The sequence below is a fragment of the Anser brachyrhynchus genome (genome assembly GCF_964034855.1).
Source record: "Anser brachyrhynchus genome assembly, chromosome: 3".
NCBI lineage: Eukaryota > Metazoa > Chordata > Aves > Anseriformes > Anatidae > Anser > Anser brachyrhynchus.
In genome coordinates, this window is record NC_137696.1 from 101,723,430 (window position 1) to 101,748,216 (window position 24,787).

General features: G+C 35.1%; 2 protein-coding genes across 7 annotated transcripts in view; one reads left to right on the forward strand and one right to left on the reverse strand.

The window, feature by feature from the left end:
- The window catches only part of MCPH1 (microcephalin 1), a 130,562-nt gene that overhangs the window by 37,716 nt on the left and 68,059 nt on the right, over positions 1–24,787 (reverse strand). The window contains exon 13 of one of the 3 annotated variants that reach the window (XM_080584554.1): positions 6–22,239. The exons of the other annotated variants lie outside the window; for them this stretch is intronic. Within the exon in view, the coding sequence (XP_080440680.1) occupies positions 22,141–22,239 (99 nt within the window). The 3' untranslated portion in view covers positions 6–22,140. Of the gene's footprint in view, positions 1–5; positions 22,240–24,787 lie in introns of those variants that run through there. 3 annotated transcript variants of the gene reach the window in all.
- Positions 1–24,787, forward strand: part of ANGPT2 (angiopoietin 2) — a 48,252-nt gene that overhangs the window by 4,191 nt on the left and 19,274 nt on the right. For 2 of the 4 annotated variants that reach the window (XM_080584556.1, XM_080584557.1), the window contains exons 2-3: positions 22,379–22,534; positions 24,657–24,778. In XM_080584556.1, the coding sequence (XP_080440682.1) occupies positions 22,379–22,534; positions 24,657–24,778 (278 nt within the window). The remainder of the gene's footprint in view (positions 1–22,378; positions 22,535–24,656; positions 24,779–24,787) is intronic. The other 2 variants (XM_080584559.1, XM_080584558.1) reach the window with 1 other exon arrangement.

Sequence of the window (24,787 nt, forward strand, 5' to 3'; positions counted from 1 at the left end):
TAGGATAATATTTCTATCCTAAAAATTACGTTTATAATATCTCATTACCTATTTATTTTTTTAAAGTTCATAAAACGTACGATCTAAACTAGCTTTCTGAATTGCTTTTCTATTCCACAAGTTGTTTCGCAGTCTGAGAACACAACTTTATAGACTAGCAAGGAACAGATAACTTCACTGTTCTGCAGAGCTTGTGCTTCAAAGTTTGTCATTGCATTTGAATTGCTTGGACACATACTGATTACACAGGCAGTCAGACAGCAAGCACGTCTGAAAATTCTGACATGAAAGAACCAGCTAGTAATTTATAATGAGCTGACAGGGGCTATTTTATCTCTATTTAAACAATATAGAACATGCCTTTATCTGAGGCGGGTCTTAAAAATATATATTTGAAACATGATCTCGAAATTTGCATGGAGAAATTAGCACATGTAAGCCACGCTGACAAAGTGTTGTAATTCAAAGCGAAGACTGCAAGTCTGGCTTGCAGTGAAGTTAGCCTGGTGAAGTGACAGAACTTCAAGAAAGATCATTGGCGGATATCCTTCTCATCCTGTAACACTTCCACTCAAGTATAAAATATTCATGGAAAAAAATATTCTGGAAAAGGTGTTCTAGATGCCACATAGCTTCCTGTAATGGCACTCCATTGTATCTGAAGGAAAATGACGTTGATTGCCAAAGTGGCAACATGTGTATAATTAGACCTGAAACATCAGAAAAAAATCATACTGCATAAATTCTTAACACTACCAGAAAATAAACCTGATCAGAATTCCACATCTTTATAGGAACTCACTTGATCCTAAATGCTACACTATTCACCATATTTTGATTTAATGAAACTTTATTTGACTGGCACCTGAAAAGGTGCAATAGTATAGTTTAATTGCATCATAAAATCATAATCCTAAATTTGTGCCTTGTACCAAGATGACTATCTTCTAAGCAGTAAATATTTTGAGGGCTTAACTGAGCAGTTGACACAGGAACTGGAAACAATTGTTCAAGTGATGCCATAAAGGGTTTCTTTATTGAAGAATGAAATATTTGTTGCAAATGGAGAGAATTCATAATTATCTGCAATGAGTAGCCACTTTTTGATTCTAAGGTTGCTTCATTACAAAAACATTTTGCATTAGGTTTCACTTCTCCCATCATTTACAGAGGTACACAATTAGCATGATAGAATCAAAGAAACCTGCTAGCGAATTTGCGTGAGAAACAGAAGCCACACTTCAAAGCAGAAACAATAGTGCTTTCATCTACCTGAAAATGAACCTTAAGGCTTAAATCCAGAATGCACACACTTGAAGCTTGAAGTGTGGGCAGTTAAATTTGTCTTTGTGGGCTTAGGATGCTTAATGGAGACACCCACATTTTTAAGTGTTGGGTAAAATGTCAGATCAGTAGTCTTTTTTTTTTTTTTTCTTTTTTTTTTAATCTCACAGGCAAAACTTCCCTCCACATATGGGCTTATCTGTCTATTTATTAATTTACAGTGCTCACTATTGTAATGTTAAGACCAACATTAACAGATGTGCAGTGCAGGATGAAAAACACACAAAGTAAAACAGCCTAATCTCCCCAGCTGGTAAGCAATTTCCTAACATAAATAGTAAAATCACACACAACGCTCCAGTGCTAAATGCCACTTAAGTAGGCAAACACAGTATCATAAGTGACATCAGGTAAACAGAAAGCAGTAAGCAAATTCCAGTATCCTTATTTAGTAAAAACTATGCTTTTTCCTGTCAGGCTCTGGGAAGTCAGCTACAAGAGGAATAGGATAAGTATATCCAACCAATTCTTTGGGGGATCAAAAGGCAGATTCTATTTTACAAGACAGAGAAGGATTTTATTTGAGCAAAGATTTCCAAGTAAGATGCTTTAGAATAGACTGATTTTTTTTTCTAGCCGTTCTGCAGCTAAACATCCTGTAAAATAACTACTGTTTGCCTTTTTCACTATTTTAACACCTGCTCTTTATGTCATCTGTTTTGTTCACAAAGAGGCTCCAACAAAAGTAGCTTTTCCTCAGATTTGCTTTGCTAGTGACACCTGGTCTACTAAGTGAAGATGGAAAGCAAACAATAACCTTTAAAGTTGCTTATTGAGTTTACTTGCTGGGTTTTTATTTCTTAAGATCACTAATACACATTCCTGGGTTCATATTTCAACTTACCAAAATATAACACCAGATTTGTTGAGGCTTGCCAAAAAAAATTGTTCACTTAGTTTTTGTACTATACTGAAAGTGTAATATAAGATTGTTTTTTAAAAATAATCTGATGCTAATTTCTCAGCAATTGTACAAAACCTGCTTTACCTCTTGCTTTTTTTAAAAAAATAATTTTGCTTGTTTAAGAAGCAGTACCCGTTTTATTTTGAAGTTGCGTAAAAAAGGAAAAGACACTTTTTTAGTGTGAATTAATATTTAAAAGTTGTTCCTGAAGTGTTGCACATCCCAAAAGATTTTTACACTCCTCCCCCCATCCTGCCTTTAATCCATCAACTAAAGGAAACATTATGTTTCTGAATGAACTCTAGGCTGTATGAATGGAACAGCATGGGAAGTGTGCGCTTTATCTGGTTAATGGACAAACACAATGGGAAGAAAATTTGTTAAGCAGGGCCAGGTTCTTTTCTGCTCTGGTCCTGCATACAGAGCAGAAGACTTTGTTCTATCACTGCTGCAAGTTCAATTGGTTGCTGCTTCATGAAAACATTTTTTTTTTGTCCAAACAGTTTTAAAGCCTTACACCATCACCGTACAGACCATACATAAAATTGGAATGTCTTTCAAAAGGAGATTACGTTTAAACGTTTGGATGACATACTAGAACAAACCACTATTCCACCTAATCCAGTGTTTAGCAGTAAGCGATGCCGCAGAGCAAAGGCCAAAACTCTAGATCAACTGTGCAATAAAAAGCCTGAAATTAACTTTCTTCTTTGACATTTCCTACTTTGGGATCAATTTGTGCAGATGTGTAAGATATATATTTCTTAAAGTGTGTGTATAGGCAGGGAGAACAAGCCTCTCGTTAATAAGATTTTCAGTTAATTTGAGAGGATGGGAGGTTGGTATACAGATCAGATACGAGACTGGAACTTTTAAATGTAGTTATACATGTTGAGTATTATCCTTGAGAATTTCTTTATATATAAAAACACTGGGTTTTCTAGAAGACGTGATTCTCATAAGGTCTACAATTAAAAATATCTATCTAAATTAATGGCAATGTTACCATTTGGATCATGGCAATTCTACTGCAGGAACTGCATTTTTTTTTCAGATATTTGGCCATTGAAATAACTGAATGCTGACTTGAATTTACTTCTTAGTACATAAACTAGATCCTACTTTAGACTACAAGGAGGTAGGACTCTGTCCAAAGCAATAGTGTAAAAGAAATGGGTCATGTTTTGTCTTTCCCATTAGAAAAAATTGAAAAAATTTATGTACAAATTGTTGATAGTGTATGGCATATAGGGTAATTTATTTTTTAGTTTATCGGCAGGTCAAAAGACTAGAAAATAAAAGTCAGTAGTCAACATTAAACCCAAAGCCAGAACTTCACCTTGAACCATGCCAGCAGACTAGGAGGGGAACACTTTGCTGATAGAGATGTAGCATCTCTGAACTGAGATTTGTTTTTCCTTATCCTGGAAGCTAAAAACCCTTTGTCATTTTGAAACATGTTTCTTCTCTAGAGGAAACAAATTCAGATGTTTTAAGATGTATGGGAGTGGATATGCATAATATTTTATGAATAAGTACCAACAAATGGTTATAATTATTATAACACTCAAGATACAGTATACAGTGGTGGCTTAAGACATTAAGGTACAGAAGTTCACATCTCAAATATGAAAAAATATTCTGACATGCACCATCCAGAAACATCTGCATGCAATGGACAAGGACAAATATATTGTACAGCGCTGGATTTTGAAATACGCAAGAGATGATTCTGACTCTGAATCAAGGGCTGCATTCCTTTCTTAAGTAATGCATCTGTTTTCACTTAAATGTGAAAAGTGCTTGTTTCTGTCTATCAACTATGTATTTGCTAAGCAAAAGAGTACTGGCATGACCAAAAAGAAAATACCGTTTTACTTTGAGATTAATACGTGTTATTGGATAAAGTTTCCAAGCTTGTCTAGATGATTTGACTCTGCAGTTTATTTTTATATCTCCAATAGGTAAATTCTCGTAAAAAGACTCAAAACGATACTTTTGCATGTGCTTAAAATTGTTGCAAATAATATTTCTGTCACTCCACAAATTCCAAATTGATGGAACAGGCATGAAACAGTACAAACCCAACAAAGAAGAGCAAGAGATTTTCTTGTACACACCTACAAGATAAAATTGAATTTGAGAGCTCATCATCTCCAAGATGTGATCAGAAAAAAATATGGTAGACAGATGCCTGTTTTACTGAACCAGTCTCTTAGTAGCATTCAAAATGTACTTTCAAATGCTCTGCTTGTTATTAATATGATCACAAAGTTATCATCTTTGACTGGTCCGAACAGCAAACTGGGAGACTTTCTCCATTAATTATTAACAATAAATGCCCTTTTTTTTTTTCTTTTTTTCTTTTCTTTTCCTTCAAGTGCACATATAGGAAATTAGCCTGGAGATGCTTGAGTTGACAGTTTGCAGTCCTTTGTGTTTGCGTACCCACTTAACATAAATACACTGCAACACATAACAGCATAACCCTTAGAACGTCTTAGAAACTTTTGCTGAGAGACTGAATTCCAGAATGGTGTTTTTTTTTACAGACAATTATCTTGTTACTGCACCTTATTTGTTGTTGATTATGAATTAATTCAATAACATGCTTCTCCTGCAATCTGCCAAGGAAAACAACCAATACCATTTTTTTTGGTTCCTAATAAGAAGAAACAAACTATCACATATGTATTCCTTAGAATACATTGAATTTTGCCTAACAGACACAGATAACTATTTCTTAACTTTCAAAATATGAAGTTTTCAATGGCTGTAGTGGGCTGTCCTTTTCATACTACAGTATTTGCATTTTTGAAAATATACCACATTTTTCATTAGTCTATTTACAATACTTTTGACAGTAAACCAAGGTAACTCAGTAAATCACTAGTTACTTAACAACCTCTTACATACTTTAATGCAAGAACCCCCTCTTGCATCTATTGTTTCATGGGATTTTATACAGCTCCAGCTGAAAGCCAGGATGGGGAGCAAAGACTCTTTCTGCAGCAATACCATTATAGGGCTTGACATGCAGAGTGCTGCTAACTGATTTAGAAGATACACTCTCAGACCTTAGATTAAGGTCTACAGGGAGAAAGGTGTCACTCTCTGATGCTTCTCTGGAGCTTAGCAAACCCAGAGTTTTGTCAGATGACTCAAATGATAGTCATCATTAGTTTATGATAAGGATATCATCATAAGTAGCTTCCTAGAGTAAGTTCAGTCAGTCTTTTCAGCCTGGAAGAGAAAGAGGAGTGGAAAAGTTGAAGACTTACCAGCATTTCTGAAGAAGTTGTAAAAGCCAGCATGCTGCACAGCCCTCACCCTGGCATGCAATGCTGGCACTAAAGTTTGTAAACCCCAGAATCAAGAGACAATAAGTGGAAAGTAGAAGCATGGAATATGCTACAAATATGGTACAAAATATATAGATAAACATTATGCATCCCATTTGTTAAAACAGCTTAGGAACAAGAGTTGAATCTGGACTGACAGCCTTTCCTTGGAGTTTGGTATCTCCCCCTTCCCACATCCTGACAGAATGGAACAAAAGATGCAAGTTGCAATTTGGAAAAAAAAAAAAAGTGTTCTGGCATCTAGTAAGAGACTTACTGATGGGAATCTTAAGGATACCAGTACTGCAGATTTTCTTAAGCACTTAGGGAAAATGAGGGAAGATGGCTCTTGAACAAAAAAATATTTCATGCATATACTAGTATATGAAACAAGGATGTCACACAGAGAAAATATGTTGGCAGTCCAAATGCAACCTAGTAAATCTCTCAGTGGTAATAAGAGCTAAACTATTGAGAAAATAATTTGTCAGAGGACTATAAATATGTATATAATCTTCAAGAAAAGGAGGGTTCCTATGGGACTGAGTAAGAACCTTCAGAAATAAGCACAGATTTTTTTTTTTCTGTCATGATATTATTTGAATTTCTCAGACTAACCAAATATTAATTACAGGTGAAAAAATAATAGAAAAGATCAGATAATTTCACAGGGCTGAGCATCTGGAAAAAGGAAAAAAAAAGAAAAGAGGTATGGCACAGTAATTTAATACCCAGAAATGCCTTAGAGATATGGCACATTCCACAGTGGAACAAATTAAACCAAATAACCTCACACACACACAAAACCTGAAAAAGCACTTTACAACTGGAAATACTGTGATCATTTCATTTCCTTTAACAGATGTATCTCTAGGAAATGGGGTAGAGGAAAAAAGAATCATATTTATTCTCTAGGAACAACTCAAATACTGTTTGGTGAATCTAAGTTTATTCCAGGCAAACTGAGCTCAGAGGAAATGTTAAAGAATTCTTCAAGTTACAAAATCCAGATCCATATTTTGTATAAAAAATCTAACACCTAAATAGTTCTGCAAACACTCACTGTGTCAGTTTTCAAGCTTCCTAGGAAAATACATTACTACTCTTTAAATGCCTTTTTTTTTTTTTTATTTTTTAATGCTTACTACATTTTCCAGGTCAAATAATTACTGAAAATCCTATTAGTTTTCATCTGTCTGTGCAACAGGTTAACCCTAAAATTAAGATGCTATTTACAAAGCTCAGCAAATGTATCCTGCAATTTGCATGACCGGGAGATGGCTGTCTGTTCTCATTCCAACTTCCAGCAGTTTATGGCTTAGTCTGGAAGGAGACAGAGGAACTACAGGAACTTTTCTAGTGTCTTTATACTGCCCATACCAACCTTTATCACTTTATCTAATAATCTTTCAAGAGCCTACTGAGGTCACAACAAGGTCTTGCTGCTAAAAAAGAGAAGCTGACAGATTACACAACCTTCTCTCCATTAACTCCTCTCTTTGTTAGTAAAAGTATGGAAATATAGTGTCCTTCACAGAATAACATTATTCACAGAAGCTGTAAGGAGAGAACCATTCTCCTCTCTAAATGAGTGAATACTTCACAGTTCTTACATGCCATTAACTTTCTTTGCAGTCCATCTGCCTCTAGGGATTCCTGTTAAACCCCAGCAGCATATACTGTCTAACCTTTGTTCAATATCTTTTTAATACTGTAGGGTAAAATAATCTTTCAGCTTTGTATTTGTATTCAGGACTCCAGCACCATGTCAGAGCATAAAAAAAGAAAACTATATAGTGTACTTTTGCCATCTGGGGAACAACATATCAACTTTCTATCATCGATGCTGGTCAGTGATTAAAATCAATGTCTTGTGGTAAAACAGCCTAGGACTTAACAGACAATTTTGTTCAACAGCTGGCTACAATATCTTATTATTTAAGTTTCCAGGAGGGGGAAAAAAAAAAAAAGAAGAAAAAAAAAAAAGGTTTTGCTGGATAGATCACAACTGTCTCAATGTTAGGAACTGAAATTCTTGAAGAGGCATTCCATTTTAGACTCTGTAGTACCTATTAATGTTGTAACTACCGAGGTACTAAAAATGGCTACATGCATTTCAAAAGGTGTTCAAAACATACATGATGACAGGAATAATTCAGCTTTTTCAAAATTAACATGTTAGAGAATTCTGTTGTGGGACAGCATAATCAGTTACACAACTGACATCATTTGAGCTATTTCAGAAACAATATTTTGTATGCTTTTTGAATAAATTGTCTAAAATACATGAAAACACACTAGGCAAATGTTTGATGTTTAATTAGCACTCCATCTAATAGGACTTTTGATAGGGAGAAAAACTAAGGTTCTCATATTTGGATAAAGAAAAATTGTACCTTTAGGAATATATTAGGAACCTTAAATCTCTAGTACACTATACCAGCTTCATCGCTCTGCTTTCTTTTTGATTCAGGCCTGCACCTGACACCTGTAATCCTGGAAACAAAAAACCTCTTTTGTTCCATTCTGTCAGGGTGTAGGAATGGGGAGACACCCAGCTCAGTGGAAAGGCCATTTCCTGGGCAATAGTGACAGCCCTTACCCCACCAGCAGCTCCCCAACCCCCATAGGTGTTACGTGACGTCAGTGTACCGGAGGCACTAGTTTCATCATATGACCTGATGTATAGTCTTACCCTGAGGCATATGAGTAAGCTGAGTGTTTTAATTTTTATAGCTGCCACCTAAAAAAACATTTTAGTTCTGTCTTCCTCTGAAGAACTTGTATGGATCGTACCAAGATACTTCACGTACTTCCTTTAGGTCCTTTCCTTTGACTCCAACACTACGTTGTGTATACTTGGTTGTTTTTTTTTTGTTTGTTTGTTTTCAGAAACAATTTTCATTCCCCTTGTCCATTTGCAAGGTGTAAACTACCTACAAGATCCTAGTTCAAATCCACAGTTTCAAAGTGAAATATAAAGCAGCTCCTTAAAGAGAATGTCCCAACCAGTCAAGAAGTAATAGCCTATTTTTTCGCTTCCATTGGCCGTCAACTGACAATCTTATCTCAGTCGTGAAAAAGTCAACAATCCAATATCACAAAAGCTGCAGATCAAGACTGAAATATATGTAACTATGGCAGAGATACTTAACATTCTCTTTTATATTGCATTAACAGATAACCTATCCATTCAACCAGTTTAATATTAACAGAAATTTTCTGGTAAAGATGTAATGGAAAAAAATTTCCATGGTTTTGCTTTTCTTTTCAGAAAGCCTTTCTTTAAACAGGGTAATTCAAATGTTCAAAGGAACAGCAAGTTTCATTTTCTTAATATAACTCTAAAGAAGTGGATGAAGTAGGCAAAAGACAGCTTAAGTGAATGAGTGAAACCAGAAAAAAATCTTACATTTTTATGGTTTTAAGGAATTGACTTGAAAAAAATGAAACTTCCTTGGATGAGGTCTGAACTTTGACCATATTAATTATTCTTGCATTTTTCACTTAATGTCTAACTTCCATCCTGATGCTAGACTTTCTGTCTCATATAATGATTACCTATAAAGCAATAGTAAATAATATATACATATATATTTAAATTAGTCAATCAAACAAGACCCAAGCTGATGTGACTGCTACTGGAGTCTTATTGGGAATGTCTTGTGAAAAATGAAGCAAAGTACAAGTAACAAGAGGGTAAGCCCCAAGACTAGTAACCTAACCCTTAGAAGTGCTATAAACTGCAACAAATATAAACAATCTGACCCCTGCTGAAGGCTTATCACATACAAAAAAGGATTCTGACTATATGGAAAAAACAGTTAAACTGCAGTTTACTAGCTACAGAGAATGTTTAAATATAATTTAGTAATAACTTTATATATATATATATATGTATATACATATTATATATATATTCTGTCACTTTCAAGTTTGATATAGTAGAATTATAGAATGGCTTGGACTGGAAGGGACTTTTAGGATCATCCAGTTCCAACCCCCCTGTCATGGGCAGGGACACCTCCCAATAGACCTTGTTGCTCAAAGGTCCACTCAACCTGGCCTTGAACACCTCCAGGTATTTGTATCTAGAGAAAACATATCCATGTCATGAGATCTCCTTCTTCCTTACGGTAAATTTCATTATCTTAAAAAAGTTCTGAGGACAGCATAAAAAATCCTAGCTCCACTCTACGCAAGTAGAAAAGTTACCACTGACTTAGTGAAACTGAGATTTCATTTGATGTATCTATAAATTCATTTGTCTCAAAAGGCAAAATGCTTCATGCTTCCTAAGAGGCTAATCCAGTCAAGTCCTTCACACTCACCATTTTCCTCAGTATGTTTCCTTACAACTTCACCGTGTTGTTTAAACTTGACGACCATAAGACAACTCCTGCCCTTAGCCAGCTTCAAGATCAGTCTTCCAACCCTCTTTTACAGCTCGTTGTCTTTTTGAAGTCTTAGTTTTCTTTCACAACCCTGACAAATCCATTTTAAGTTCCTTTTTCTTTTTTTTTTTCTTTTTCTCTTTTTGCCTTCTTTAAGACCATTCATCTTCTTCCTGGCTGTCCAGTTTGAATTCCCTTTTTGCTATGTCCCTTGTTCTCAGTTTTGGATTCTTTTGGCTCAGTTTTGGATTCTTTAGTTGTTGAATTTTCTTTTTGACCCCAACCTACATGCATAATCTCCTGGGTATTAAGACAGACCTCTTTTATTTATTTATTTATTTATTTATTTATTTCTTGCTGGCGGCATGCAGTGTCAACAGCCTTGTACTTTTTCTATTGCTAGATCTGGTTACTCATCTTCAGAGTAGAGTCTTGCATCCAAGAGAATCTCTTGAAAGTGCATTTAAAAGTGGACCATCTGAGTGGACCATCCCATCAGATCTTGACAGACGGCTTCCTCTCCTAAAATACCCATCCTAAGTGCATAGCTTTGGTTCGCAGCCATTTCTGCTGAGAGTTCCTCCTCTTCTATTTTAATCAATACCAATAGCTTTGTTTGTTTTGAGAGGATCTGGCTCCTGTTTCTGGTTTTCATAGAAAGGCACCAAGATGCAGCTGTCTGGCTTTAGGCTTTCAGGAGCACTGACTGGAACTCAGCTCAAGAGGTGACTTTCCATCACTAATTGACTGCTCTGTGGGACACCAGAGATAAAGAGGAAGTTTTGGAAGCAATGGATGGAGAGGCTTTTCTTCTTGGTGCTGTTCCAATACACTACACTGCCTGCTTTTGGGTAGATAAGCCTAGCTATTGAGGCAATAAATAAATAAATAAAAATAGGATTACATAATTTAAAATATTTTTTTCTCAAGCATCTGTATCACACACTACATTTTGTTTCTGCAGTATGCTGCCTATATGTGCTGATCTTATTTCCAAATATTTGTGCTTGTCTACTCTTAACACAGCTTCCTGTTTTATCTTTCAAGCATGGAATTCCTCAGAAGCTTTTGCTTTAAAGACTTTTAACTGTGCTAACAGAACAACAATGGGAAATAAACAAGTACCATTTGATGAGAACATACCAAGATGTTCAGTTTTTCTACTAAGCAGAGATGAACACCTGAGCTTCCTTTACTTAAGGCAGAACTTAGTGTTTTCTGTAGTCAGTCAAGTCCATTTTGGTTTTGGGTCCTGCTTCCCCTGTCCAGTATTTTAGAAACCTCAGGGAAATCCTTTGACAGCTCTGGTCTGCCAAGCAAGGTATTTTCAGACTGGTGATGAAATTTGGCAAATTTGTCAGACACATCACCTCCCCTTGTCTATCTAGCTTATCGGAGTTGGAAACAATGGAGAGAAAGATGCAGCATGGCTTACAGAAAGAACTACAGCATGTGAGAGGAAATTTTTCTTTTTGGAAATGTACAGAAAAATCAGTTTGTGATATCTTAGTAGAGAAATTATATCCTCCAAAACTGAAATCAGCAGCTGACCTGTGTGCTGCCTCAGAGTCTTGAACATTGAAAAATTGGCATGTCTTCAGCTCAGATGACCAATTCTCTCTTAGTAGCATCATCATTGAGGCTTCTTCTTCTTCAAAAAGTCTTCTAAAAGACTTAAACTATATTTGGAAACTAGTATGATGCAAAGTTTAAGAACTACTCAAAATGCTTTCAGTTTCCTTTATCTGCGAAGTTTACAAAAAAAACCTAATGATTTTTCATGCTGAAAGATGCTCTGTGAACACAGCTTGGAAACAGGAGACACCCAGTTTTATAGCTTACAAAAGGGACTAATTGTGTTCCACGGCTTCCTAACTAGTTTGATCCTTGAACTCCGAATCATTCTTCCTTCTGGTTGGAAGTGGAATGCAAGATGACTGCTTCCCTAGAAAGCAATGCTGAGAATGAGCTGTGAATGCCTAGCTCTCTTTCACTTTCCTGATAGCATACTTTGAAAAAGAGAAATATGCTTCATTGTTTCTTCAGAAAATTGCGCTATTATTTGCTGTTGCAAATCATAGATTTCACGAGGTGTTCTGTAAAATAGGCTGTCCTATTTAAAGAGGAATTTATAACAAACTTGAAATCGTAAATTGAGAGAAAAAATATTTTAAAAATATTTCATGAAAAGTTTATGCCAGATAAAAATTGACTAAAAAAATCTAAAGTATATAAGGCTACATAGCTACTGCCTTTCATGAGAAATATCATAAGTACCCCCAACAGCATACCTGACAGTAAGTTTATTTCAGCTGCCTGTAGCTCAGTGGAATGGAAGAAAATCCTCAAATGGGAAAGGATTACTTTAGATCTGGGATAGCACCTGTGTTTATTCAAGTGTGCTTTCTAAGGCAGAATTTCATTTTTATACCAGTCTGAAAAAGTCCCGATTCACTGATGGTAGCATGGAAGTACAAAATGCAACTGAAAGCATGTAGGCTTGTCTCCAAAAGGTTTGAATATTCAATTTGTGAAATTCTAGCTCAATGCTATAACTTAGTATTTCAAAAAATTAACGATTGGCAATATTTCTTAAGCTGTTCATAAATAAGGAATCCTGTTTCTGAAGGTTTGTGGCTTGTTACACATAACGAGGAATATTTATATTCATTTCAGTGAATGGCAGAAGCATCACTGGCTTTTTGTCTTCCTGGCTTCAGTGCTACTGAACTTCGGCAAAATGCCATTCATGACTCAGACTATTTATTTATTTATTCTTTATTTTTAGACTAATGGGAACTTTATGAATTCCTTCCCTGATTTCTAAGAGAAATACCACTTCGCTGTAATCTTGAACAACAGCAGTTCGGAATATTAGATTACTGCCTTAACGAATATCTGTAACTCTTAATGAGAATGCTTAATCACCAAATAATTGATTTTAGGTCTGAAGATACAGTTGTTAAATCTTACTTAAAATTATTTCCCTGCCCATACAGGAACTTAGACTACTAAAAGATTTCTGAAGATGAACATGTAGTTTCTACTAACAATATTTCTGAAAACACAAGAATATTTTTCATTTGCCTTTCATTTACGTCTCTTAAAAATGAACATCTGTGTGCCATGTAAGGTGTAATGCATCACATGTAGAACGAAGAGCTTATGTCACCCTCCAAGTGACAAGCCACCTGAAAACACGTTATCTTCAGTTCGGTGAGCAGTAGAGAGCTACCATATATACAAAACAAGCTCAGAGGCTGGAACCATGGGAGCTAAACTGTGAGTTTGCCTTTGGGATAGTTTCAGATCTCAAAGCCTCTTCCCTTTCCCTGTTTTGCTTTTTTTCTGTCATAGCTTTGACTGTAACTTTTGTAGTTAGTTCAAAATACATAGAAAGTATGATGATGCCAGTGTTAGGAACAAAATACTTTTAGTCAAGAACACACAATGAAAGTAATTCTTTATAAATATTTGTACAGACAATAGAGGCTTTTCATGCATTTAGTTTCAAGCAATATTAATGAAATATTTATTTTTTATTCAAGAAGATTATTCCCAATGAAGGCAGGGATTTTTTTTCTTCTGCTAGAAAATCATCTTACTCTAATTGAGATGTAATTAGACATGAGAATAAGTTAGTAAGCTTTAACTTAGTTCATAAATGGCATTAACTGAATCATCTCCTGCGTATAATTTACTTCAAATTCTTTATTTACTATTCTTAGAGTTGGAATTTAAACCTTCAGTATTTTATTACACAATTTTAACTTGAATATTTTCTAATAAATCACAGCTCACTTTCAGCTAGTATTCATTTATGATGTTACTTTCACCTTTTGTTTGCTGACAGGAAAATGAGATAAGAGAAAATTCTTAGCTGGAGGTCTGGACAGGCAGACATGCTCGATGAAGCGTGTAAAAAGCTAATGCTGTAGAGACATCTCAAGCATTCCCATATACATTCCCAAAAGATTTTTTTTTCCCTCCCTTGAGAAACAGCACATAGTCCATAGGGACTTCCTGCCCTAGGGAAAAAAAAAAGCAATTTAAATGTCTCTTTTCCAGACATAATCACTTCTGCAGTGTACTATTTTCTTCTAAAAGTTATAGGCTTCTGAAACTGATTACTGACTTTCAAAAGACATAGGAAAATATATGATTTTAATGGAAGCTAATTTAAAATAATTGAAGGTCTGGTTGATGGGGATTGATGCAATGACTTTTAAAATCTGTTCCCTTAGGTCTGTCAAGATAAATGAATCTTGGAAGGGGTAGTTATTCTTCCTTCCTTCCTTCTTTCTTTCCTTCCTTCCTTCATTTGTTTTTCCCTAACTTTAAGCAGTTTTGGTAGCCTAGTATGAACAAGTATGAAAAGCTATTTAAAAGAGAAAAAAACTATCTGCAAAATTGGAATTTTAATAGTATTGTCTTCATAACACCAATACATTGCAGTGATATGGAAAGATAAATATATACATACATGGAGATCCCAGCTCCATTCATTACATGCGTGCACATTAAGCAGTATGTGAGGCATATATATGTATAACAGCTTCTTATTGCCTCTGTGAACTGCTACGATGAAGCTGCTGTGTTCACATTTAATTATACTGTTTTCTTCTCTCTAGAGAGTCTATCTTACATTTCACTGTTATCCACGTTCAACAGGATCCAAAAAGATCCTATCCAAAGAATCTTATCCCAAGTACACCTTTTCTAGTGTGTAAACTTCAACTATACTACAAATAAGCAATTTGTATATTTAATATTTTTATTGAAAGTGAAGTCTGTTGAAAAGTCTTTGATGAAAGACTTGTATTTTGTCTTTATATACAGAAATGTATCTGTGATTCAGAAATTTAAGTATACATGGATGAGCTTCTAAAAAGTGACAGTTGCATATTTAGAGTCTGAAAAAAATGTTTCAAACTATGGGCTAAATTCTGCTTCAGATCACTTATGAAGAAACCAGACATGGCCAGAATCCAAAGAACACTGCCACTCTGAAACATGAGCAGGCAACTAAGACAAAGTATGGCTGGGTTAAAGGTAACTCATGACATCTAGAGTATGAAAAGTAGGAAGGTATCCTCTATACTTTGAACAAGTATTCAGAAAAAGAACTGAGGAGACTTATCAGCATTTTCCTTATTTTGCCCTGTCATTAGAACAGAAATGGCTGCCTTAAATTCATTTTCCATCTTGTTCACTTTTGTCTGTAGACTAAATATCTTAGGGTCCAAAATCTCAGCGTGATGACTACAGGTATTGGAAGGGCCAATTAAATTCTCCTGGTCTAAACTCACAAAGTATGTTGTGAAAGCACAAGAAATTTTTACTAGGAATGTAAGAGCAACTTAACAAGCTTTTGACAACTGAATATATGTCAAACACTGTAGCTTCAATGCACATTTAAAAAATGCCTTGCTGTAATTGATGGTCCACTCCTTCCCCTCCTTTTTTTTTTTTTTTTCCCCCTTAGGTTAGTGCATCTGGGCTTAGTCAAAAGTCCAGTGACATACGTGAGAGACACTTCAAGAAAGAGAGCAGGAACATGTGCTTGGGGCATGGAAGCATATGACCTCTCCATTTGGCCAGCAATCAGCTGTTAGATAGAATGAACTCTACCAAACGCAGCTGAGCTTCGTGTATCACACAAAGCAGTTGCTGAGTTCACGAGGCTAATGACATTTTTCATGCAATAAATTTCCTGATTTAAATACAGGGCTATAGGGGTATGACTACAGATAAATTTGACCTCTTTGCTATTTCTCCCAGCCAGTATAGTATTAGAAAGGATGCTTTATTATAAAAGTAAAGATTATCTTTGCATTTCAGTAGACAGGCTTTAAAAAAGCCTAAAAATGTGCTTTGGGAATTTTCTCAGTCTTACAGATAAGTCCCTGGAAGTAGTAAACTGCTTAGTCTAGTAATCTATATTTGATTCAAGGAAAAAAGATCTTGATAGTTTCTAATGATCTTAGGGATGGATGAAAAGGATAATGCTGCTCCAGCCATCTATGTACTTCTTCCACGGGACACAGCATTATGTAGAAAGTCATGACTAATATTACCACTCTTTCTGAAAATGAATGCTACAGTTGACAGAATCAGATTATAAATATTAAAAAGAAATCACCAAACTTTCTTTGGAAAGATTGTTTGCTCTAATAACTGACAAATTATATAAAATGAAACTAGCAGCCAGTATTATTTTTACTGTTTATATGGGGTAGCATTTGGCAAAGAAGGGAAGGATGTATTCATATAGCTATGTAATTTCTACCAGGAACACGAGAGTTTAATTAGTATACACTAACCATCTGGCAGGAAAGAGCAAAAGCAAGACCTCCTTTACAACTTTAAATGAAAAAAAGGGTAAGTTAAAGTGTCTACAAAATGCACCAATAATTTGCTGGTTCTTTGGAAAATGATTCTTTAACATGGACACAAACTGTATAACAGCAGTGAGGAAGGCTCTTCATTTAAATACAAATTGGCAAACCATTGCCGTCATAAACAATTTATAACATCTCTGCCAATAGTTTGAAAACAAATTGCTGTTAACACATACTCTACGTGTTGTCTTTTCTTTCTTGCCAGTTTAAAACTTGATTTAAGGAGAAAAAAAAAAAGATGACAATCTTGGTTATAAAAGTAATGTTTTGGAATGGGCTCCAACACATCTTTTGGCAACTTTGCTAAAGTTTTAAATCAAATTTTATGATTTTGTATGATTTGAAGTACTGAAAAAGCATGACAATCTGAAATTGAAATCCTTAGAGAATTTTGTCTTTTTAAAAATGCATCACCATAACTATGTTACTAAATTCTTTTTTTTTTTTTTTTTTTTAAATTTTCCCACCTGTTTTTGCTGTTTAAGCACATTTGGAAAGATGTGTCATTTTCCCTCTGTGCTTTCATTTCATATAATTTAAGCAAAAATTACACAAAAATTAGATTTTTTCATGAAAAATTCCCATGAGCAATCACTGAAATGCTAGGAATTATGCAAATATATGCCCATCACACAATCTTCACAAGTTTCATTTACATCAAAAAAAAGAATTCCTCACACCAAAATCAACATAACATTATCACAACACCAACAAAGGTGGAAAATTTACACACACTCCACCCATTGTCCCTTCACCACATTACAATACTACATTCTCCACAATTACTACATTCTGGAGATCATAGAATCACAGAGTCATTAAGGTTGGAAAAGACCTCCAAGATCATCTGATCCAACCATCTCCCTACCACCAATGTCACCCACTAAACCATGTCCCTAAGCACCAGGTCCAACCTTTCCTTGAACACCCCCAGGGACGGTGACTCCACCACTTCCCTGGACAACCCGTCCCAATGCCTGACTGCTCTTTCTGAGAAGAAATGTCTCCTAATTTCCAACCTGAACCTCCCCTGCCACAACTTGAGGCCATTCCCTCTAGTCCTATCGCTGGTTATCTGGGAGAAGAGGGTGATCCCTGGCTCCCCACACCTTCCTTTCAGGTAGTTGTAGAGAGCACTAAGGTCTCCCCTGAGCCTCCTCTTCTCCAGACTAAAAAAGCCCAGTTCCTTCAGCCGCTCCTCATAGTTCCAAGCCCTTCAACAGCTTTGTAGCCCTTCTCTGGACACACTCCAGCACCTCGATGTCTTTCTTGAAGTGAGAGGCCCAAAACTGATGCCAACTAACTAACAATTTCTCCTTTCAAATTAGGCACTAAGATATATTTCTCTCTCTCTCTACACTTTTCTTATGAGAAGATTCTTTGAATTTCTGAAGATGCCTCATTAAGAGTCAGCTATTAGGTTTTGACAACTATTTTGTCCAAAATAATCATAATGTAATGAAGGTTAACATATATTAAGACCAAAGTCTTATATTCAAGTTTTCATTGAATTAACAAGAGATTAAAATTTATCTCCCCAAAGTAATCATGTGACAAAGGAGAAATCTGACAAATAATCCCTGTTGCATCTTCAGAATTGGAGCAAAATTTTGAGAAGACAGACATGCTGCACAAACCAAAATACCAAGCTACTGAACTCTTGGACATGAACTGGAGCACTTCATTCCTGTGCCCTTCTTGTAAATGACCCCGGCTATCCTCCCCTGCTCAGAAATTCTGAGTGTTCAACAATGCTTATAAATAAAAGAGATTGCTTGGCAGGAGCTGATGAAGAGCACTCTACAAAGAAGTGAGCACAAAAAAATGCACTCTTCCAAATGGCTGCAAATCCTTAATATTGGTGAAATTCAGTCATAGCTACCTTAACCAGAGCCTGTATCAAAATATTCTTGTACCCACTTTCAAGGGAACACAACGGCCTCACTTTCTGAGAGTATGCAAATGTTTTGCTCTCGCTAAGATCAGGGGAAGAGGATAGGCATCTTGGATGAAAGTAACTCTTGTATTCATCTTAGAAGATGAAAGTAAGCACCTGCCTCTAAAGCAAGCAAACACACACAAACAACCAAAAACCACACGCAGAACGAACAAAAAGCAAAAGAAATGTACGTGTTAAGAATTCCTATTTTCTACAGTTTCGCAGTTTATGACACAAAGGAATTATAAACTAAGAGAGATGAGTGCATATCTTTATTCAGGTCAGGAAAAAATATTTTTATGATATGTACAAGCAGAGAATGCACAGAAGTGGAAGAGGATTATTGAATACAAAGAAAAGAACAGAGGGGTTTATGCAGGTATGCTTCGTAGGATTTTTAGGGGGGGAAAAACACAAAAAGCTACAAAGACACTTAATAGATCCATATCATTTTGATGCTTCACATTGCTCTAAATTAGGAGAAAGGAGCCAGATCATGAAACCGGCTATAAATTTTAAAATAAATCCCTTTTCATGTTCATATTTCATATTAGAAAGCACTATTACCATATGCCCTAAATTGTCTATTTAGCATTTTTCAGTTGAAAAATAGATTTGAAGACAAACTCTTAAATTGGAGTCAAGAGAATACTTCAACAACTTAGAATGCATCACATGAATGATATATTATTTGAAAAAAGAGCAGATGATACAAAGTTCAGAGTTAGGCTTATACTTGAAGATATTCAAGTAAGATAAATTACGAAACTGCAGATCTGTGTATCTAAACAAAACTGCTTTCTAAGGTTGCAAGCACAATTATAAGGGGTATAAAAATCTGGCAACCAGAACCACCAGATGCCTTGAACTGTAATCACAGTTTTTGTGTACTCTAATCAGAACAACCTTACAGCTGTGGGGAATTGCCTAAGCCTATCTTAAAATGTTTACCTTACCTTTAAGCCCAGAATTAACTCTTTTTCTAGTAGTAGGTTTTGGAATAACTCAGTGATAACATTTTCAAAGAAGTCATGCAATTCTGTAATCCTGTTTGCAGATATGACCTTGCTCAGATTCTCATTTTGACCACTATCTGTAGCAAACCTTGGAGAATGAGGTTTAATACCCACAGTTATTTTCTGAGATATTTTGTTCTTTTTAATGCAGTGGAAAGAATCAAAGATCGATCAGTCTTTCTTCACTGAACTATTCATTGCCTCCTTTATTTCTATTGTAGGCCTTTTTCTAAATAAATAAAAAAAATATATACATATTTTCAATGCTTTCTCATATGGTAGCTCTCTGATACCCAAGATGCCTCATTGATCGTTTGTTTTTCTGTGAACATGCCTTGCTTTTTCAACATGCCTTCTAACCGTGGATGTACATTACATGCCAGGTGAGGCCATATCCTTGATTTTTATAAAAATGTCATAATACATGGCTATGGTATTGAAGGAGATGAAAAGCATTCTGGAGATCTCCCGTAATTTTCTTTTGACAGAAGTTCATTTATAGTAAAGTTATTTTACAAGATGTCCGTGATCACGTCCAGTTCTCCAGCTTCAACTCTAAAGTTAATTTGGACTCAAACTGTTTAATCCCCATGTGTCTAGCCTCTTTAGGGAGACACACATTAATTGCTCTCAGTCTTCACGGAGCAGTATCTAACTTTGGTGAAAATGTTAATATTTTATCTATATAAAAGCCTTCAGAATCTCGCATATCTCCTTGGTCTATACCAGATTTTGAAATTTCTGTTGCACATTGTAGTTCACCAGCTGCATAGACTGAATGGAGTGAACAAACAGATAGTGTTTTGAAAGTTTGGTCACACTGGATGAAGAAGAAATAAATGTTTAATCCAAAGAAAGAATACATGCTAACTATTTATTATTAACTAGTATCCTCTTTGTAGGTCAGCATGAAGCTAAAAATTATTATGGTTCTCCTGCTCTAACAATGTTGGAGTGATCTTGCTTATGTGGATTCCCTGAAGAACAAAGCCTATAAGTTCTGAGTGTCTAGGAACTTATTTTTGCTGGTACAACAGCATGTAAAGTCAAATAATTTTTAAGCTGTATTAGAATACAAAGGAAATAACCCAATAATCAATAATTAGTATATAAAGGAAACGTTCATTTGTAGGTCTGGTATTTTTATAGCTCCAAGTGATGACCTACAAATGCAGTATTTATTTCATAAAGAATGAATACAGGTAAACCAGAAAGCTAGCTCATTTTAGGGAGAGTAGAGAGACAGGAGCGGAAAATGAATTCCATCTCTCTACCCCTAATCAATCTTCCCTACCCCCCTGCCATCCCAAAGAACCCTTTGCAACATGTTGCTCAGACAACAAAATCCTAACCAAGACACTAGAAAGCCAAACTGATTGTTCACCCATATAATGAGATTATGGTTAACAATAACACATGCAAGGATTGCTTTGCTATTTGTCTTTTAACTGTATTAGATTGAGCATCTGCCTCAAAAGTGCTAAAGCCTTGGCAAAAATATGACCTGCAAACAGGAATTTTTAAATTATTGTTCTGAAATGCTTCTGCTTGCCTAAACTCTGGAAATTTGGAAACGCAGACTTAGGTTCTTTTTATTTTAAAAATAAAAGCCCTTCTTGTCAGATATTTTTTTTCATTTCCCTTTTACAGACTAACAGTTCTTACATTTTGAAAGGGGACTTTTTGCTTTCCACAGCTACCAAAATCCTAATTTAGAGGATTTATCTGTTAAAATGACTCCTTTTTACCTCCAAGGGTTCATTTTTTATTAAAGAAGGATCTGACTTCAGGTATAGGCATATGTATGTAGATTCTGACTTCCCAACACTAAGAAAGAAACAAACACTGGATTCTAAGGCAAAACCACTGAATGCATAGATCCCTAGAAGTGGAGCTGTTTTAATGTATAATCTAACTAGAAAGACATGATCAAAAAGGGTCAGATTCATATTACTGTAACTTGACTTAAGGTTCCTCAAGGCTATTTTTCTTCAATGCTTAACATTTTCTGGAACCATTTTAAGTAACAATTTATTAGTACACTTGAAAAACTGAGTATACACATAATTTTGCAGGCATCAGTGAGACTAAAATTTGAAAGTAATACACCAGCAGAAATATGACATCACTGATATTTGAAGTAGAAACTTGATTCTAGAAATCTCCCATATCAACAACAACAACAATTATGTGGCCTGGATTTTTAAAAGAGTTCAAACTAAAGAGTGCAAATGCAAGTAAAATGAAATATTTACAGAGTTATACAGAACATGATTTTAAAGAAGCATTGAGAAAAATCAGACTGTTTTGGATAATCCAGATACATGGAAAGAAGGACTTCATGACAGGCTAATGGAATTTTCTCCTCGGTTTCCTTGAAAGTAGTGTATTCTTTTATGAAATAACTACCGAAAAAGCCTCATTGGTTTAGCCACAAAAAATGACTTTGGAATCAAGTATTTAAAAGAGTTTTTACATTATGAAATAATAAGAATTTAAAGTATTTATGGGTTTTCCTACTGTTTCATGTCTTTATTTGAATTCTGATAAAAATACACACATAACAGTGTTAAATGACATCCGACCTCCTCTCTGACTCCTAGTCATGTGATGAAAAATGCTTTTGAAAATATTTGAGTCTAGATACAGGAAGATGACTAAACTCCTAAGCCTTTGTCTTCTAAAAAAATTCCCATCGCTGCCAAAGCTAGTGAAGCTCCTCTGGTGGTTACAATGGTGGGAGCACTAACACAGAAGAGGTTCCCAGTGTCTGCAAGCATTCTCACCGCTGTGCCTTCTATCTACCTCCAGCATATCTGTGTTCTTGCCTTTAGAAAATGGGTGGCCACGCATTCCTTGTCATATTTGCCCTTCCTCTGACAGAGCTTAATGTTGGGAAGCTTCACATAAATGGATAACAGACAAGGAAAAAAAGCAAATTTGTTTAGCAAGGCAGTCGGCAGGCTTACTGTACTACCACCCCCCTTCCAACATTTAAAGAATGCAACTATCTTCTTCTCTCTTTCCTTTCCCATGTAGCTTGAGAATTACATCCAAGACAGTATGAAGAAAGAAATGGTAGAGATCCAGCAAACTGCAGTGCAGAACCAGACTGCAGTAATGATTGAAATAGGCACAAACTTACTAAATCAAACAGCTGAACAGACCCGCAAATTAACAGATGTTGAAGCACAAGTAAGTAAAGTATTTCAAACTAAAAATGCTTCTGCTTCCCAAATACCTATAATTACACTTAACACAGTCTAGGGTTACAATCTGCAGTTCAACAATTAAAAGTTAACCAATACCATCAACAGCTCTACCCCAGATTAAGAGAACAGTAATATTTGACAACTTATAGGTCCATCTCAAGCTTACTGTTATCACTTGAAAGACTTCCATTATAGAAGGATTTGAAGTATGTCTAGAGAACTATGTTTAAAGATAATGTACGTGAAAATATTAGTGTATGTCCAAGCATACACTTAGGTAAGAGTATGCTTTTATGCAACCCCTGTTGTATATCTCTGTTCATTATTCACCTCTTGCCACCAGATCTTAGCTAACAGAGTTCCTTCCCACTCAGTCTTTGTTCCATTTGCTAAGCTTAACCTTTTTATTTTTTTTTTTGCTTGAATTTTCTTTTGAATTTTTAAACATTCTTATAAAAAAAATAAGTCTTTTTAAAGACTTTTTTCATAGATGCTGTAGGTGGAGTTACAGTTCATTGCCAGCACAATGCATTTTATTATTCTTATTTAACAGAGGGATGAACAAACCAACTAGAGATGAATTGAGAAAAAAGATTTAGTAGGTAGCTACTGGAAATGTACAGTCACACAGAAGTAAACTTGCCTACTGTTAGAGAATTGTTATTCTCTAAATAATTTCAAACAAAAATATTAAAAGATATATCTTTAATTATTGCTTTAATTGAAAAGTATTAGCTAAAAAATGGCATCCCGTGAAATAAAATGCAGATTTTTAAGATGTTCTACTTAAGTTAAGGACAAGTTCAATGAATGTAGAATGGTGTGTATTTGTAGTTTTGCTAAGATGGTAGAAAAGTTCAGATATATAATTCCCAGACAAGTAGTGAAAATAGTATGTAGCACATTACATTTTATATTTCATAAATAGTGCACACAACCTAAAATCCTTGCTAGGCATTTTTATATCTGTATAATTCATCCAATGATATATTTTTTTAACTTAAAATAAGCCTTTGTTCATTTTTTGATAAACTGATAGTTCACAGTTCACAAATTTGCTGAATTCAACTTTCTGACTTTATTATTAAGGAGCCCAGTATTTTGTACATGCTGAGAAAATGTATTTATTCATTGACAGTAATGATTTTATGGAAATTATTCAGGTATTTTCTGCTTACAGGAAGAAAACCATGACCATAACTTTCCTTCTCTGCTTGAAATTAGTGGTGGCTGGGTTAAGGTCTTAATTAACAACATAAGGAAATTAACCAAACAATTGCTCTCTCAAGGACACTTACTTTTTGGCAATAATTTTCAATTACAGTTAAGTGTGAAATCATGTCCTGAATGACTGTTAAACATGAAGGACATGAGTAATCAATTCTTCCTGCCAACGAAAGCCAAATTCTACTGGATTAAAAAAAGCTGTTCTAAAACAATGAATAAATATTTCTAGAAAACATGCCTCAAAGTAATGCAATCCAATACCAAACAAAAAGCACCTTCTGTGTTTCCCAATTTCTTCATTTAAAGATGCAAATAAATTTAAATAGTAGAGAATACATACAAAAAAAGGTAAAATTATAATTAAAGGAATGAGTCAACAAAAGTGTTGTCACATAATAAACACTTTAAAATGTAATTTGGGATTAAGGAAAATTGCTAAAAGGGAACCACTGAATTCAGAGGACTGGGCCAAGATTTCAACCAGTGAGAGAAATGCAAAGTGATTTCTTCCTACACTAGGTTGAGAAAACAACTCAAATTATTCTCTGATTAACAACCATAATAGTGCCAGTAATGAAATAAGAAGATTATAACAGAGGGGAAGGCATGACAGCAAAACTAAAGTCATAGTAACTAAAGTCATAGCATAACATTGAAGAACTCCCAATGATAAATGGTAGTGGAACAACAAAATTCATGCAACCCTGTGTATTGTACTTCATTCTAATTTTTGAGCATTTGTGCCCAAATGTGTTCAAAGAAAACTTTTGAATTAGAGACTTACATAGAGATTTGCATGACTTCACAGTATAAAGATATTACAATTGGTTTAAAAGATGTATCTTGATCTGCAAATACTTTTTATAAATTTTATTTAGGTATTAAACCAGACAACCAGACTTGAACTTCAGCTGTTGGAACACTCTCTTTCAACAAATAAATTAGAAAGACAGATTTCAGATCAGACCAATGAGATAACTAAATTACAAGAAAAAAACAGGTAAGTTGG